This window comes from Nelumbo nucifera, chromosome 7 (assembly GCF_055504915.1).
Source record: "Nelumbo nucifera cultivar China Antique chromosome 7, China Antique-T2T, whole genome shotgun sequence".
In the NCBI taxonomy this organism is placed as follows: Eukaryota; Viridiplantae; Streptophyta; class Magnoliopsida; order Proteales; family Nelumbonaceae; genus Nelumbo; species Nelumbo nucifera.
Window position 1 is genome coordinate 50,148,861 of NC_142655.1, and position 18,766 is coordinate 50,167,626.

An 18,766-nucleotide genomic window follows, 5' to 3' on the forward strand; every position below is an offset into this window, starting at 1 on the left:
TAAAAAAACCGGCAGTTAACCAAACCGACCAATATATATAGTAATATATATTATTTTTTTTTAAAATTGAATAAAAGAGTTGGTAGAGACTTTCAGCCTTTCTTTTAAAATCAGAACATTTTCTATTTTTTTGTCTTTTTCCCATAATGCAAGTGTTAGACTTCTTTTGACTCTTTTCTCTTCTCTCTTCTCTCTCTTAGTTTTCTCCTCTTCTAATCATCTTCTTCTTCGATTCTTCCTATTCTCCACTCTAGACGATCGTGCGGCCCGCACCAACCACCAGCACGACAGTACCAAGCGGCAACACCAACGGTTGTCACCTCGCCGTCAAGCAAGGACTGATCTCTATATCTCTTTTTTCTCTCTCTCACCTCTGCTCTCTGCATCTCCGTCAAGCTCTCAGGCTCTCACTTCAGGCTCTCTGCATTTTCGACAAGCAGCAACATTGGCACCAACCAATTCGGCATCGACAACAACCACCAACACCAACCAGTCCGACAACAACAGCAACCACCGACAATTTTAGTTTTTTTTTTTATTTTAAGTGCATAAAAAACTGAAAAACCAAGCCACGGTTAACCAGTCCACCGGTTAACTGGTCCAGTTAACCGATTGCATCGGTTCGATTTCGGTTTGGATATTTAAAAAACCGATCAGGTCGATTCGGTTTGAAAAAATATCCGACGGTTCGGTTAACCGAACCGTGAACACCCCTATCTAACCGTGTGTCTGTCGTGTTGGAGGCTGAACACAGAGTTTGGTTGTAGTTCTAGACGGCGTCTTCAATTACAATAACAGGGCCTTCAACGAAGCTTGCCCTTGTTAATGGAACGAAGAGATCATCAATCTTCACAAGGTCTGATTGTCTGATTTCTCGTTTTTTTCTACTTCTTGATGATCAAAACTGAAGCTGGTGATCTTCAATTCTCTCCCTTTACAGCTGAGACGGCTCGTATTCTTGTTGAATTCCTTGAAGTCGCCATCAGTTCCATTGTTTTCCTCAAAGGAGTTTACCCTCCTGGTCAGTATATCCTAGTTTACTTAAAGGGAAATTCATTGGTTTTTATGAAAACCCGGTGCGTATTCTCTTTCGAGGGAGGTATATTTTGAATTTCACCACCATTCACCATTGATGTTACAGGTGCATTTGAGAGGAGGCGTTATATGAACGTTGTGGTCCAGAGGACTCGACACCCTCAACTCAGAGAATACATCCATTCAGCAGTTACTGGACTTCTTCCCTTTATCCAGAAGGTTGGTTCGTTATCTTTTTCTTCTTTCATTCTTTCTTTCTCTTACCTAGTTAAGAATGAATAAAATCAGTTCATGGCCAAAAGCTGCACGAGAGAACTGATGTTTGGAAAAAGGCTGCATAAGAGAACTGAGGTTAGAAAAAAGAAAAAGAAAAACAAATAAACCGTTCATGGGGGAACTGCCTTAGAGTTTACAGGTATCCTAGTGTACATACTAAAAGGAAACTGATATAGTCCATATGATTTGTACACATCTTCTGTAACTTGTTTCTCTTTATGATATTTAACCCCCCTTTGGCCATAGTTTTTTTCTTTTCTTTTCTTTTTCTTAGGGGAGGCATTGTAGCGTTTTAGTCAATGTGGTGTTTTCCATTTGCCAAGTCAATAGACTAGGTAGAGCAGCCTTTATTTACGATTGCCCAGGCAACTGCTTTACATAGACTCTTTTTTTTTTATCAATACTTTACATAGACTCTTCCCATATGAAGCATCTGTATTTGTACATTCCTGCCAATATGTTAGTCTCATGTTAAACATTTTTCAATTAGTTGTGTACCTTGTGCAAGCAATTGATTGATTGCCTTCCTCACATGGCAATGCTTCAGGTGAAGTACCTTAGTTTTTCTAAACCCATAGTTTACTTCAGGTGGAGGGTGACCGCCTTCAAATTTGGGTATTAAAAAAGAGACAATGATGCCAACTTGGAGAATGTAAAGGCCTTGCTCCTACAAAAGTTCAAAAATAGGGGCAGAATCAGAATACATTAAATTAGAATTACAGTCTAAAATCACCGTTCCAATGGGGCAAAGGGCCCTGATATGTACTGTTCACAATCTAGACCAACTTATCATATAACTAAAACTTCATTGCAACATTGTTATGTAAGTTTAATAGTTTACTACATATTTTGTCTACATTTGCAACATTGATATGTAACTAACAGGGCAAACCAGAGGGAAATAAAGGGAGGGATTATTATTCGTATATATAATGTAAAAAGGAAACTTTACTGCTTTATTTGGTGCTTGGCACAACTCCTTTCACATACAACACCTTTAAATGAATAAATAAATAGAAAAGTTACTGATCAAAAGGGGGGAAAAACAGGACAAGCCAGAGGGTGAATGGAACCATGCATACCCCCTCCAAAAAGGTTATGAAAATTTTACTTGTATATACTGTGTAACTTGTACAGAAGTAACCCCTTCCTAACATAGGAAATATATACATTTATAGACCATAGTCACCTATATTTCTTACACATGCTATGCTTTTTAAATTGGCAAGTTACTTACTGTACAGTTCACACTTACACGGATTGCTTCATGATAATTTGTGGAAGCTTCCCTATATGGTCAGACGATGTATCTTTTAGAAATTTGAATATCCAGGTGTGCAAACTTAAATAGGAGACCTCTAATTGGGTATTTGTGTTACAATATAACACCCTTAAATTGATTGAAGTCAGTAAAGAAGTGATACTTAGTGATGAATGCACATTCCAGAGGAAGATATTTAATTGGGATGAATAGTTGTAGCTCCTTGTTTAGTTGCAGAGGTGACAGATTCACTAAAGAGTTTCTCAGAAAATTTGAAGTTAAAGACAGTGGCCATGTGAAGGATTGCATAGACTATTTGGAGTGACCTGTTCATGGGCAGGGCTTGGGATTAGCTTTTGCCAAAATTTGAATGGTCCTGGCCCAATGCCTGAGCCCGAAGCAGTGTAGAATGTTCATGGGCTGGGACCAAAGCCCGGCCCATGAATAGGTCTAGTGGTAGGTAGATACATTGAATCTTGGATATTTTGTTGATATTAAAACTATCAGAAGATGCCATTTTCTTTTCCATCCTCAAAATAGAGATGTCTCAGCAGTTCTTAGGTGGGAATGGTTCCACTGCTGGTTTCCTGAGTTCTGGTGGATGCAGTGGTTGGTTGCATTAGAAATGGTAAGTCTTTGCATTGGTATTAGAAATGCTAAGTTTTCATTTTTCAAAGTTGGTTTTTGTTATTGTCTCAACTCTCTCTCTCTCTCTTTCTCTCTCCTGTTGTGAAACTTTAAAATCGATTAGGTATGCATGCAGCCACTATGTTTCAGTTAATAGGAGGAATATTGACTGGAAGACTTTTAAGATTTGCAAGGATTTTGATTGAGGTGAAAGATACCTTCTAATTTTACATCATAGCATTTTACATATGAGCAGTAATATGAATTGATAAACTGAGGTGCCTACTATTTATTCTGGTTTTTACTATCCTGATCTCTTACCAGGCTGCATTCTTTTGGATGGGAAAAAGTTACACATATCAATTCTAAAGTGCCTATTTTTTGGATTATTAGGATATTCTACCTATCAGTTTCAGTTTTGGAGGAAACTAAATATCAGATGATATTTTGGGGCTAAGTGAATTGGTTTTGGGCTAGGAGTTGATCAGGCAGGGTCCATTGGTTAGGTCCTGTTTGCCACATATAAAATGTTATTGGCCTATCATTTCATTGTTTTTTTTTCCCACTAAATAGTTTGTTACTCAATGCCATACCCTTGCCTGTCACAAATTCCAGAGCAGATGTTGTACCCATGATGCTATCTCTTTCTTGTAACATGGTTGTTTATGCAATCAATGGAACAATATTTAATCAAACTCTTGTCTGTTCTCACTCCAGGGATTAGTGGAGAGAGTAGCAGTTATATTCTTCAATAATGAAAATGTTCCAGCTGAGAGATTTATATTCAAGCTTACAATTAATCAATCATATGGACAGAAGGTGGAAGAAGCTAATTTTGAGTTCTCACTTAGGTCATTCCTAATCAAGCTTTCAGTTTCTGAACCACTTACCAAGACTCTTCCAAGAGGTATGTACAAAATATAACAGTTTGAAGCAGTCACCCTGCTCACTTCTCAGTTTTTTTTTATGGGAATACTTCTCAGTTTGATATTATTATTTATACAATTTGCAACTACTTATGCTTTGTGTTGTAATTTGGAGAAAGGATCATCATTATCGTCTAAGCCTTGTCCCAACTATATGGGATTGGCTACATGAATCCTGTTCCTCCATTCCATTCTGTCCAATTTCGTATGGAAAAAAGGGCAGACCAGTGCGTGAGGCTCCCACCAATGTGGGTTTGGGGAGGGACAGGTGTGCACAACCTTAACGCTGTAGATACATAGAGTGGCTGCTTCCAATATTTGAACCCTGGTCACCCAGGTCGCAATGGAGCAACCCAACTGTTGCACAAGGCCCATGTTGACAGGTGTATTATATGTACTGTACACAGGTTTAGTACCCCTAGGGGTATTTTTGTAATTTTACAGTCTTATTGTGTTGTCCTCTTCTTTCTTCTTCTTTCTTCTTCTTCTTCTTCTTCTTCTTCTTCTTCTTCTTCTTCTTCTTCTTCCTTCCTCCTTTCTTCTTCTCCTTCTTCTCTTGCTCAACATGTTATCAGAGCAGGACCGTCCAGGCCTGGAAAACAACCAGCCGAGGTCTCTCTCCATTGCTGCGTAGAAGCTTAGTCCTGATGCTCGAAGACAAGGAAGAAGAAGTTGAACAAGTATTCTCTAGTGTTGTTACTAGTCTCCACTGCCGAATAGGGTTCTGCTACAAGAAAGCTAATTGTTCAACTTCCTAGTGTAGAAAGTTGTCTGTTCAACTTCCTTCAGCCTTAAGTGCTGGTAACTGGAGTTGCTCGGCTAAGAACACTGTAGAAAACCATCCCAGATGTACGAAGGAAGGTTCTGATTTGAAGAGAAGTTTGAGTCCTTGACTGTACTGCCTATTCACAGTTCGGGTGACCTAGGTACTGAACTGTTTTTTCTGTTTATGGTTCTCTTCTTGTACGACTGTTGATGTCCCAAAATCTGAGTAGGGACTGTCCCTCTTCCTCCGATTGTGTGTTGCTCTATTTTTCTCTCTAAGGGACTGTTGATGAACCCTAGACCCTAAGTGACTGTTCGGCTCCCCTGGAAAGTGGATATCAGCCAATTAGGTGTGGTGAACCACCACTCATATTACTGTTCCTACTGAGTTTTTTTTTTTCAGTTGAGAAGCTGTATTAAAGTTGTAAAGCTATAGGTCATTCAGACTTGGTTACACTGCAAGTGCAGTTCGTATATTGTTCTGTGGACTCCTACACAGTGTAGGTCATACAACCTAGTATTATTGCTGCAGTGTTTGTACTTGGTTCCCTGTGAAACTGAAAATCTGCAAGTGCCTAGTTGTGGACTATAGCAGCTCTGTAAGGCAGTGTGCCTTTGGTTCTGTGTACTTCTCAACCTAGAATCATGAATAGTGAAGATTCAGCTACATCCGGAATCTCCACAATGCTGAATGGAATGAGTGGGAACAGTGACCTATCCTTTCCTATGGTTGTTGTTCCTCTTGATGGGTTAAACTACCTAGAGTGGTCAAGGGGGATCAAGCTATACATAACTGCAAGGGGAAAAATAGGCTACATAAATGGAAGAATCAAAGAACCAATTTCTGGAAATGCAGAACATGATAGATGGGATCAGGAGAACAGCATGGTTATGTCTTGGCTTTTGATCTCCATGCAACCGCAAATAAGGAATGTGGGCTGAAACTGCAAATGAGATTTGGGAACAGGCAAAATCCACATATTCTGAACTTCGACACTATGCCAAGATTTATCAACTGCAAGCAGTTTCATCTACTTGTAAACAGGGAGAGAGGAGTTTATCAGTTTATTACTCTGACTTGACAACTGTTTGGAAGGAGTTGGACCATTACCAGAATATTGATTGGAAGTGTGATGAAGATGCAAAATTTTATAAGAAACTTGTCTCACAGCAAAGGGTGTTTGCCTTTTTTACATGGTCTCAATCCTATCTATGAATCCATCAGAGTACAAATTCTAAGTTCTAAGGATCTTCTTTCAATTCAGGAGGTCTATGCTCTTGTTCAGTCTGAAGAGAGAAGAAGAAACTTGATGAACAGCACCGGAGGGGATGCAATTGTGTTGGCGGCAAAGGGGGGTTCCTCTACTAGTGGTGGCCCTTCTTCCAAGAGAGGGGATCTCCAGAAGAAATCAGAAGGTAAGGAAAAATTGTGGTGCACTAATTGCCAGAAGCCCCGGTACACCAAAGATACCTGTTGGGATCTCCATGGGAAACCAAAGTGGGCTCAAGATCTACCTAAGAAGCAAGGCTCAGATGTAATTAGAAGACCCGGGCAACAAGGTACCAAGAAACACCACATGGCCAATATGGTTACTCGGGAGAATCAGCCCTCCACTTCTACTGTGACTCAAACACCACATGGCCAACATAGCTACTCTGGATCTAACCCAAGGGAGGATATTGTAAACTCCTTCTGTGACCATTTGGACCTTTATGGTAGAGCTATTCGCCAGATGGATGCTCCTCCCACCACCTCTTTTGCATCCACATCAGGTAATCCTGCCACAGCTTTCCATGTTGCTTCTCACGACCTTGACTCTCCATGGATCATTGATTCTGGAGCCTCAAAACACATGACTGGTATGTTTTCTTACTTTCAAACTTATCACCCTCTTTTCGGAAGAGATAAAGTGAGACTAGCTGATGGATCATACACTTCCATAGCTGGTCAAGGAACTCTCTCTCTTCCCCTCGGCCTTACTTTTTCTAATGTTCTTTATGTTCCAAAATTCCCTATGAATTTGTTTTCAGTCAGTAGTGTTACAAATTCCTTAAACTGTTCTGTGACTTTTTTCCCTTCCTATTGTGTGATTCAGGATCTGGCCTCGGGGAGGACGATTGGTAGGGGACGTATGGTTGATGGACTCTATATGCTGGAGAATACGGCTGGCCTTCATGTTACAGAGTCTATGAGTCAGTTCAGAAAGAGTAAAATATATTTGTGGCATTGTCGTCTGGGTCATTTGTCTTTTGAGTCCTTGAAAGTTGTTTTCCCAAAACTGTGTAAGTCTGTGTCTGTTTCAAATTTTTCTTGTCAAACGTGTCAGTTAAGCAAGCATTGTAGAACTCAATTCCCTCAAAGAAATAGTAAATCTGAGTTTCCTTTTCACATTGTGCATTCTGATGTGTGGGGCCCTGTTACTTTACCTTCTGAGAGTGGCTACAAGTACTTCATTACCTTCATTGACGATTATTCCAGATACACTTGGGTATATCCAATGCGAACCCGTGAGGAAGTACCAAAAATTATTCAAGATTTTCAGCGGATGGTCTTCACCCAATTTCAAACCGAAATCCAAATATTTCAATCAGACAATGCAAAAGAATTTTTTCATAGTGACCACACGGAGTTCTTTGCTTCACATGGCTCACTTCATCGGAGCTCTTGTGCCCGCACACCACAACAAAATGGTGTGGCTGAACGGAAGAACCGACACCTTCTTGAAGTGGCACGAGGTTTACTACTCCACATGAATGTTCCCAAATGATTTTGGCTTGAGGCTGCCCTTTGTTCTACATACCTCATTAACTGGATGCCCTCTCGTTGGTTAGAGTACAAAGCCCCACATCAGCTTCTCTTTCCTAAGGCCCCTCTTCTTTCTATTCCTTCTCATGTTTTTGGTTGTCGGTGCTTTGTCCAAAACCTATCTCCCACCCAGGGGAAATTGGACTATCGTGCTATCCCATGCATATTTCTTGGCTACTCATTCTCTCAGAAAGGGTATCGTTGCTTTGATCCTGTTTCTCAGAAATTCTATGTTTCCATGGATGTTACCTTTTTTGAGGATGAGCCCTTCTTTCCTGTTTCTCCTCAGGGGGAGTGTAGGCATGAGGAGAAACTGGTTCCACTGCCTCCTTTTCCTACTCCTTCTCCTTCTCCCCCTTCTCCTTCTGATCCTCCACCTTTCCGTGTTTTTTCTCGTCGTCGTAAAAGCCAACCAGGTTCAAGTGCTGTGGAGAATCCAGAAGCCGTACCTCAAATGCCATCAAATTCCTTGGGGGAAGGTCATACTCACTCAGGTAACTTGACTCCCAGCCTCCCTGTTACTAATGATCTTGACCTTCCCATTGCCCACAGGAAAGGTGTTAGGTCGTGCACCACTAAACACTCCATTTCCAACTTTGTTTCCTATGAGAAAATCCCTCATTCATTTCGTGCTTTTCTTACCTCCATTGACAATATCCCTATTCCCAAGAATGTGGCAGAAGCTCTCTCAGTACCAGAATGGACGAAGGCCATGAAGGAAGAAATAAATGCTCTTCATAAGAATGGCACGTGGGAACTTGTTGATCTCCCTAAGGGAAAGGATCCAGTTGGATGTAAATGGGTGTTCACTGTTAAGCACGGGGTTGATGGAACCGTGGAGAGGTATAAAGCTCGTTTAGTGGCAAAGGATTTTACTCAAGTGTATGGGGTTGATTATGCTGAAACCTTTGCCCCTGTTGCCAAAATGAACTCTATTAGAGTCCTTTTTTCTCTTGTTGCCAATCTGAATTGGGATTTACATCAGCTTGACATCAAGAATGCCTTATTGAATGGTGCCCTTGAAGAGGAAGTTTATATGGTTCAACCCCCCGGTTTTTTGGCTCAAGGAAGTGAGCAAAAGGTGTGCAAGTTGAAGAAGTCTTTATATGGGCTGAAGCAATCTCCAAGAGCTTGGTTTAGCAGATTTCATACTGCAGTTCAACAGAGGGGATACAAGCAATGTCAGCCAGATCACACACTGTTTGTAAAAAGAGTAGAAGGTAAAATGGCTGCCCTAATAGTATATGTGGATGACATAATTGTTACTGGTGACTGGAATGATGAAATTCAAAGTTTGAAGGACTTCCTTGCCACTCAGTTCGAAGTGAAAGATCTAGGACCCGCAAAATACTTCCTTGGAATTGAGGTTGCCCGATCAAAAAATTGTATCTTCATCTCCCAAAGGAAATGTCCTAGATTTGCTTAAGGACACTGTAAAGATTGGGGCTAAACCAGCTGACTCTCCCATTGACCCCATCAACAAGTTAAGTGACAGCCAAGGTGAACCTCTTAAGGGTGTGAAGCAATTTCAGAGGCTTGTAGGGAGACTATTGTACCTCTTTATGATTCGTCCAGACATAGCATATGCTGTTGGTGTCCTCAGCCAGTTCATGCATGCACCTAGGTCCACTCATCTTGAAGCAACGGAGAGAATACTGCGGTATCTTAAGAAGTTCTCGGGTGCTGGCTTATTATTCCAGAAACATGGACATTTGAGAGTTGAAATTTACACAGAAGCGGATTGGGCTGGATTTCAAAGTGACAGAAGGTCTACTAGTGGTTACTGCACCTTTGTAGGAGGGAACCTTGTTACATGGAGGACTAAGAAGCAAACCGTGGTAGCTAGATCCAGTGCTGAAGCTGAGTACCGTGCAATGGCACACGGAGTAACCGAAAGTATGTGGATAAGGAATTTATTGGGAGAGTTGGGTTTTCCAGTTGGTAAACCCATGACTCTGCTTTGTGACTACAAAGTAGCTATAAGTATCGCTGCTAACCCGGTACTACATGATAGAACAAAGCACATTGAAGTTGACAAGCACTTTATCAGAGAGAAAATCATCACAGGCGAAGTATGCACTCCATACATCAGCTCTGAAGACCAACTAGGAAGCATCTTTACTAAAGGGCTAAACCATTCCAGACACCAAGGTCTCTGTGACAAGTTGGGCATGATTGATATCTATGCCCCAACTTGAGGGGGAGTGTTGACAGGTGTATTATATGTACTGTACACAGGTTTAGTACCTGGAGGGGTATTTTTGTAATTTTACAGTCTCATTGTGTTGTACGGCCAGTATAGTATAAATACAATGCTTCACTCGACTAAAGCATAATTTTTGAGACCTCAACTCAGTTGCCTCTTCTTTCTTCTTCTTCTTCTTCCTTCTTTCTTCATCTCCTTCTTCTCCTGCTCAACAGCCCACCTTCTTTGTTCAGTGTCATATTCATTTACATTATGAGCTCTTAAATCATTTCATTCTAATTCAATCCATGCCCTTTTGGTCTCCCTTTATCTCTTCTAACTCCTCTCCTTCAACTTGTAAGAAATCACTTCTTATGGGTGCTGTAGATGGTCTTTTCTGTAAGTGACCATATCATCTTATTCTACTTTCCCTCATTTTATCACCTATTGGAGCTATTCTTAATTGGGAGAGAGGATCAAAATAGCTTTTCTATCTTCCCTTGATTTTCTCTTCTTTTGTTGATCTTCCTCTTTGATGCATCTAACATGATTTAAATCTCTGCCATTTATTTTTTTCTCATATTTTCTAGTTCATAGATTCTTTTTTCTCCTTTGTTAGTGCCTAGTTTATGATAAAGTTCGTCATGTCTGAAATTTTACGTTTACTCACTTCCTTTTAAATTTAGCTTCACAATTTCTACATTTTGACATGCTTGGTTTACTTTGGTTTTATCAACTTTGCAGTCCTTACACATCTCTAGTTTTTACATGCAGTTGTGCGCAGTTTTTTTTTTGGATTATTGTTTTTTTCCCTCCAAAATCAGTCTCAATAGTTTATAATCATCATCATCATCTAGCAAAATTAGTCTCAATATTTTGTGATTCTATTATTTTGGAAGAGGAGTTATTCAAGATTTGCTTTTCAACAGATTGCAGGTGGGAAATAACAGCTTACTTCCGTTCTCTGCCTCAAGCTAGCTCAAGCAAGGAAGCAGAATCGTGGATTCCAACAGACACAAAACAATGGCAACAGCCTCCACTAATAAGCCCAATCAAGTCGATGACCAGTGAACCTCTGACTCTGCAATTATATGTAGAGCATCCAAGTTTGTCTGAACCAACAACTCAGTAGAATATGGGACCTAGCAAACGGAACTTGGATATTATCATTATTCATGTAAAATACCAAACTGGCATGTAACTGTCAAGAACTATTTTTGGTTCCAAGGTGTATTTTAGCCAACATAAAAAACTAATATGATGTCAAAAGGAGAGAAGAAAAACAAAGAGCTCAATATGATTCAATATAGATTTGAAGAGAGTTTCTACTTCTGTATTTTATATTGGCCTTCTAAGAATCAGCCAAGCATTATAGATTCCCACTGAAACTTAGATTGTTTGGCCATATTATGGTCATCTTACCCAAAATTTTACTTTATCAATGACTCAAGTGAGAAGTTTCTAGTTATAAAAGCATGGAATGAAGAGATTCCCGGCATCTTAAGGAAGGTCTCTATGGTCCAAATTATGTGAATCACATTCTGTCATACATATGTCATAGTTATTTTCTCTGGAGGTAAATGTTTTGTCAGCATTTATTCATTGGATTCTTCTGTAAAATCTGATACAGGTATAGACCATATTTAGAGTAATCATATGGCTAGTAGATTTATATCATGGACTTCCTGGATTGGGCACATTGAAATGCCCCTTTCAATTGTCTGCCAGTGGAAGGATTGTGCTGTCTACTTTGAATTATGACAGACTCAAGAATACTACTGATAATAGTGCCATTTGGTTGATCTCGTTTTCATCTACCTCTGCTCTGGAGGTTTAATTCTGATTTGATGAAAGACTGGTTGTATTATCGTTTAGTTTAGATCTTAACCAGTGATCTATTCAATTTTCCGATCGGTAGTTGTTGTGTTGCATTAAGAGGTGTGGTTGTTTTAGCTGGTAGATGAACATCATCGGAGTCGGAGAAGGCAACCGATCCGAACTCTTCAGTAGACAGGGATCTACCTATTAGCAGATAGAGTGAAACAAAAAACAGAAAGCAATACGTCAGTTTAAAAAATAATAATAAAAAAACTATTGTAAGAAAGAATTAATAAAAAGGAGAAGGGAGAAACGTTTAGAGGAGATTAAGACCCTTTACATATTCGGGTTTTAGTTTGATAGGTAGGATACTTTGTCAAAAGGGAAAGCATTAAATATATGTATGTATGAATGTATGTATAAAGTAATAAATAATATAATAAAAAAAGTAAAAAAAATATTATTAAAAATTGAAAAAAGAAATATAAATATATGTTATGTTATTCTACTTGATTAATTGTATTGTGATTGTTTGGGATCACTATGTGGGCCCCACTTTTGGACCCGCGCCTAACCCCTTCCCTCTCTCATCTGAGACCTACCCAGATTGGTTTAACTGGTGCCTTGGGCTAGTAGAGTCACTATTGAACCAAAACAATTTTGATATCATTCTTGGGGGTCTCATCACTTCAATTTCCTAATCTGATGGGTGGTGTGACTCCATTTAGAGCTCAAGTGGCAAATGAGCCAGTTTTTCCGATACTCAGCTATCTCTGGTTTTTTCAGCCACCCAATTACCACTTTAGAGTCTCCTTCTATGACCAAATTTTTGAGGTTTATCTCTTTAGCGATTTGAGCGCCCTGTAAAACAGCTTGGACCTCTGCACTAAGTACTAACCACATTCCCAACTCCAATTGTACCAAAGAATAAAGCCACTATCCGGTCCCCTACATTTCTGAATACTCCCCCAATCCTAAAAGGCTCAGAATTACTAAGGCTGCTGCCATCAAAGTTTAGTTTTTGAAACTTTCTTCTGGGGGCTTCCGGTCTATAACAGATTTGTCCTTGATCGAAGAAGCTTTAACAACTAGTTCCCTGTTTCTCCATATGTCATCAAAGGAGAAAGTGAAAATAGATCAAAAGCTTTAGCTTAATTAATACCCCTAAACAACAGACATTCCCACACAGAGTCCTCATCCCTTTCTTTATCATTAAATATTATATTATTTCTTTCCTCTCAAACTGTCCAAACTAAAGTAGCCCTAATACAACTCCATAAGACTTTTCCCCTTTTCTTAGGCCACCTGAAAGTTGTAGGGTCGAAAAGCCCCCCAATTTGCAAAGGCATCCTCTGCCTACACCCCAAAAAGACCATAAATATTTTTCCAAAGTTTTACAAAAAAATGGCAAGATATTAGAAGATGGTAACAACTCTCTCCATTTTCTTTGCAAAGGAAACACCAACTTGGGGAGATACAAGGGTTGGGTCTTTTCTTTTGTAAGTCATCCAAGGTGTTTAATTTCCCAAGGGAAACTTCCCAACAAAGAGCTCTGACCTAAGGGGGGATGAGTTTAGACCAGATTTCCTTACAAAAGAAAGGTTGAGGGTTAGGGATAGAACACAACTAAAAGAAAAAAGAGGCACAAGAAAAAGACCCTCGAGAGTTGGGAGTCCAAATTCTAGCATCAGGTTTAGAGAAGTGCAAACAAACATTGTCAAGGGTTTTGTGCAACAAAGTAGCTTGATCAAGCTTAGAGTCTCTCAAGTCTCTTATGAACCCCAAATTCCAACTAAAACCCAGGGATTGGGAGAAAGAGACAAACCGTTGAATAGGTTCATTTTTAAAAAGGGGATAGGGAATACAAAGCTGGAAAAAGGTCCTTAAGAATGGAGTTACCGATCCAGGTGTCTTCCCAAAAAAGAACTGTCTCCAGTACACACGTCATACTTGATGATGTTGAGGAATTGGGGAAGGATATTGTGAATATCCTTCCATGGAGAGTCCAAAATAGCCTGCCGAGACACTAGCATCCCAACCTCTAGGTGCACATCCATGAATACTTCATACAACACCTTCTCTCTAAAGGCCATCTCCAATCCCCAAATCCCCTTGCTCCTTACTTTTCCATACTATATCCCATATCACTAGGTGAACTTTTCTTCCTTCTCCTAGCTCCCATAAGAATTCTCTCATGATCTTGTTTACTTTTGGCACCTCTCTATGTGGCATCTTAAAGACCGAAAGGAAGAAAACTGGAAGGTTTGCTAAGGTTGACTTAATTAGGGTAATATATCTCCCTAGAGACACAATTCCTCTTCCAAGTTGATAATTTCTTGGCACATTTTTCAATGATTGGACTTCAAAATCTTCCTTCCTGAGGGTTGGCTCCTAAAGTTTTACCTACATATTTCAATGGGCAACTAGTAATAGGACAGCCTAGGGTCTTTGCTACCCCAATCATCTCCTCCTCCTCCAAGCTAAACCCCACTATGCAGCTCTTTTCAAAATTGATCTTCAATTTAGAGATAAATTCAAACAATTTTATCACTTGCTTCAAATTGCTTGCCTTTTGAGGATCATCATTCTCACAAAAAATAATTGTATTATCGGCAAATTGTAAATGTGTAACAACTATGTTCTCTCCCCCAACCCTCCAACCCTTAATGAGTCCCAAGCTATGAGCTCTAGAGATAAGACAACTAAACACCTCTGCCACTAAGGTAATCTCCAAATTTTTTAAAAACCGCAAGTATTTAGCGTTTCAGAGATCCAAAGATATATATTGATACTTTGAACTTTGCTAATAGGGTATTCCACTATAATGGATTCCCCAAGAACATAGAAACTTAAGCCATTTTCATTTGTTCATATTAGTTGTGGTTTACCATTTTTTTTTATAGTTGTGGTTTTCTTACGAGGCGTGTAGGTATTATATAGGGATTACAGTTACAATGGTTTTGCATTCTTAATTCTGTTTGAACATAGAGTTATTGCAATGGAACACTGTAGAGTAGAGAAGACTGGTAATGGGATGCAAAATGTTCTAAAATATTTGATATTCTTTCTTACTGTGTTGTATGTTTTATAAATTAATAATGTTCGAATGCATATGGCATCTGCAAAACTTTCAAGCAGCTATATTTTGGCATCACTATGGCAACTGCTGCTATAATCTCACTAATGAAATCGTACTTTATTTTCTATTGCTTCAGAGTGGTCTTCCATTTTCTCATCCTGTTTCAGTTCTTTTCTGAGCCTGATCATAAGAAATTCAATTTGCAGATCAAACATCCATGTGAAGTTATACCTCCAGCTCTTGGAGCATCAATATATGCAATTGCCTGCATTGTCTTATGACGGGCTATCTGGGATCTCACTACCCTTGGAATCTGTTGATGCATTGACATCAATGGTCAATGCTGCAGGGATCAACAATTCAGCAGCCGGTGAAGATTCCAAATCAGCAATATCAGGGGGGAGGAGAGTAGTTGGGCAAACATTAGCAATCAAATAATTATCTGAGGCAGCTAATGAATGATGACATAGGTTACGATGTACGCCATAATTCTCCTTCAGGTTATCACAAATCAAGAAAACCAATATCTAATGGTGGACATTTGAGTGGCTCTTCAGCCCAAATCAGGTCACCATCATTGCCATTTGTACCCATACATGGGAGTCAGAGACCACAAGTTCAAGGTCTGAGTGGACATGGGTCAGGCAGGCAAGGATCATCTGGCCCAAGAAGTGGATGATATAAACGACATCGTGGCAGTGGGACCCGATAAGAAAATTGGGTGGAGGGGTAAATATTGTAGATGGAAGATAAGCAAGAGCTGACTGGTTTTTGTTGTCCCAAAGCAGTTCCATAGAAATTAACAGATAGTAGGAAGGGTGCCTAAGTGTAATAGGCAGCCATCCATCTTTTTTGAACACTAACACAATGCAAAAAGTCCAAACATTGAACGTTACTAGAAAAAAAAGGGAAATTCTTTCCATCTTTTCTTTTCTTTTTTGAACTAGCCTTATGTTTTCAAACAATGCATCAATTCGTCTACTGTGTTCTGGTGCAACTCTCCACTGTACTACCTAACTATGATATGCTGAATCATCATAACAAGTTAATTCTAGAGGTTTTCAATTAATGGGCATCAAGAACTCGCTGTTTGATTTTTCAATTGACTACGGCCTTCCATTACATGGACGCAGATTATTACACTTAACAACTTTCTGTCCTGAATTAGAACCGTGGGAACTCACCAGCCATACAAAGAGTAGAGTAGAATGTGTTATGGGCTAGGGTTGTTTTGCTAGCTTGTTTGAGCTCTCCTTTAGTTATCTATTCCACCGCAATGACTGAAGTCATGCTAAGCTTAATATGGTATGGCTCATTCGGTTTAGGTTGAATTAGACAATTAGACCCACCGTGACTGGATTCTTCAGATTATTGTGCTTTTAAATGAAATGATGTAAACCGCAAAGAGGATACGTTTTCAAGCATGAACCAACGATGAAGGGGCGCCTCAGCTTCGTCATTTCATAACATTACATAGAGCGAGAGTACTGTTGGAACAACAGTTATTTGGGCGGACCATAAGACCCACATTTCCGATTAATTCTCTTGAGCAATGGACCAGATTGTAGTTCGATGGTGAATTTGGGCCCCTCACCACCAACGAAATCGCAGTTCCTCCGTTATTTATTTATATATGTATTTATTGCTAATAAGTATTTTAGTTAATCAGTTCCTGTTCCTGTGTGGTCTTGATCTTTTTCTGGAATTCTTTGCCCTTTTTTTCATGCAGACAATATTAATTTGTCGAATCTCATTTCTGCCACGTCTGAATGCTTATCCATTTTCCTCTGGGTTGGTTTCAAAAGCTTGGCCTGTGAGTTCTTCAGTTTGAAGTTCAACTCAGAGAGAGAGAGAAATGGAAATTGTGGGTCCTCTGAAACTGATCATTGCAATGAAGGGTCATCCTGGCACTGGGAAAAGCACACTGGCCCACTCTCTAGCCGCTTCTCTGAGATGCCCTCTGATCGACAAAGATGATGTTCGAGATTGCACTGCGGTAATTCAGGAATCCCACGCATCCCCCTCCACCATCGCAAAGCTTCTCAATGACTTCTCCTACGACGTCATCTGGCGAATTGCCGGCACCCAACTTGCCTTGGGGCTCAGCGTTGTCATCGATTCCCCGCTGTCTCGCCGGTCACACCTTGATCGCCTGTTAGAACTGGAAGCTTTGTATGGAGCCCATGTCATCATCATCGAGTGCAGACCACACGATGAGAATGAATGGCGCCGACGCCTGGAGAGGAGAGGCGCGGGTCCCAGTGTTGCTGCCGGCTGGCACAAGCCTGCCACGTGGCAAGATTTGCAGAAGCTGCTGGACGGGTACGCTGGCTGCTCCGATTATGATGTTGGTGATGTACCAAAGCTCACCGTCGACACCACTGCGCCAGTTGAGGTTGGGGAGCTTGTTTCGGCTGTGCTGCAGTTCATCATGTCTCACTCGTTGCCGGCATCAAGATCCGATACCCATGTAGATAGTTGTTGACTGAATGACTTTGTCACCCACCTCTCCACTCTCACTGGGGTATATCTCCCTCCTATTTGGTTATGCAAGTATCTTTGTTTTTGTTTTCGCCAGAGAAAGAGAGATTTCTGCTTGTCCTCCATGTTAGTAGCTTTGTTTATCCAAGTTCCTCTTTGCTTACGTCCTAGATTTCACAGAGATTCTTCATTGCTCATTCAAAATTCTGCTTCCTTGCTTGTTTTATCTTGATGTAGAGATAGATGGGAAGTAACCTCTTATATTCCACTTGCCACTTGATAAAGGGAATTAAGGCAAATATTGAAACGGAATAGTTTCACCATTGACGAATACAACTACTCTCTCCACTAATCCCTGGAGTGAGAATAGACATCACTATTCATCATACCCCATATATATCTACCACTCACCTCACTTGATGAATCAATAGAACCAAAAGCACCTGAACCTTAGCAAAAACCAGTTAGGGGGCGTTCTACAACTTGAATTCTGGTTCCAAAGACAAATCAAAACATCGGGTTTGAAAATAGATCGTTTTATAATGCTGAGGCCCTGTTTGAGAACACTTAAAAGAAATACTTCTTTTAACAAGTACTTCTTTTAAGATATGGGACCACACATTAATAAGTACTTGTTTTTAAAATACTTATTTAAAAAAGTGACTTGAAATTAGTTTTTTTTTCAGTACTTTTTAAAGTATTTCTCCAACAAAATGAGACGAACCAGTCCCTAATATTTTCTTGTAATACCTAAAACACCCCCACTCTCATTCTCTTATTTTCTTTCCCTCTCTCTCCTTGTCTCTATCCTTCCGCCAATGCGACGTCGACGGCCAATGCACCAGTTGGTGGCCTGTGTACCAACGATGTCGACAACCGGTGTACCAACCAACAGTTGGTGTACCAACAATGTCGACGGCCAATGTACCAATGACATCGGCAGCCGGTGTACCTAACTGATACCGGGCCATTGACAACAAAAATAGTGTTGACCATGAAGTGGGGTCCACATGGACTCTCACTTGTGCACATGTGAGCCTACGTGGGCTCTCTATTGTCATGAAGTGGGGTCCACATGGACTTGTACATATATGAGAGAAGTGAGGGCTAAAACTGTCATTTGTATAAATATAAACACTTATGGGAAAAGTAGCTTACCAAACATTCCCACCCCAATAAGTACTTGAAAACATAATAAGTGATTTGAAAAAGTGGGTTACCAAACAGCCTAAAGGGTTGTTAAAACAAGTACTTCTAAGAAGTACTTGTGAATTCTTTTAATAAGTACTTAATCATCAAACAAGACCTGAATCCCCTTAATTTACAAAAGATTTTGTTTTGAAATGCTAGACAAAGGTGACCAAAATTGTACAATTGACACATGTACGCTGGTAGCTATTGATCTCAAATTCCTAATCAATCAAAGGGAATGCTTTTGAAATACCCAAGTTACAAAAGAAAAAAAAAAAAACTCTAGATAACCAAAATACCCCTAAAATCTAGCCTA

At 40.0% G+C, this 18,766-nt stretch overlaps 1 protein-coding gene across 2 annotated transcripts; it reads left to right on the forward strand.

Moving 5' to 3' along the window:
• The first annotated feature begins 268 nt into the window (after window positions 1-268).
• On the forward strand, window positions 269-11,222 carry REV7 (DNA-binding HORMA family protein). 2 transcript variants are annotated; one of them, XM_010274017.3, is made up of 5 exons: window positions 269-856; window positions 941-1,021; window positions 1,142-1,254; window positions 3,917-4,106; window positions 10,811-11,222. In XM_010274017.3, exons 1-5 carry the CDS (start codon window positions 826-828, stop codon window positions 11,011-11,013), a joined length of 618 nt encoding a protein of 205 aa, XP_010272319.1. In that variant the 5' UTR covers window positions 269-825; the 3' UTR covers window positions 11,014-11,222. The 2 variants fall into 2 exon arrangements, with proteins under 2 accessions (XP_010272319.1, XP_010272318.1); XM_010274016.3 differs by lacking the exon at window positions 269-856 and having other exon boundaries at window positions 863-1,021.
• The last annotated feature ends 7,544 nt before the right edge of the window (window positions 11,223-18,766 follow it).

What these genes read in the sequence shown, in the direction of transcription:
- REV7 (XM_010274016.3), top strand. Translation starts at nt 895, where the DNA reads ATGATCAAAACTGAAGCTGGTGATCTTCAATTCTCTCCCTTTACAGCT. An exon ending in CAAAGGAGTTTACCCTCCTG is followed by an intron (nt 1,022 to 1,141) that starts GTCAGTATATCC and finishes TTGATGTTACAG; the next exon opens with GTGCATTTGAGAGGAGGCGT. An exon ending in TTCTTCCCTTTATCCAGAAG is followed by an intron (nt 1,255 to 3,916) that starts GTTGGTTCGTTA and finishes TTCTCACTCCAG; the next exon opens with GGATTAGTGGAGAGAGTAGC.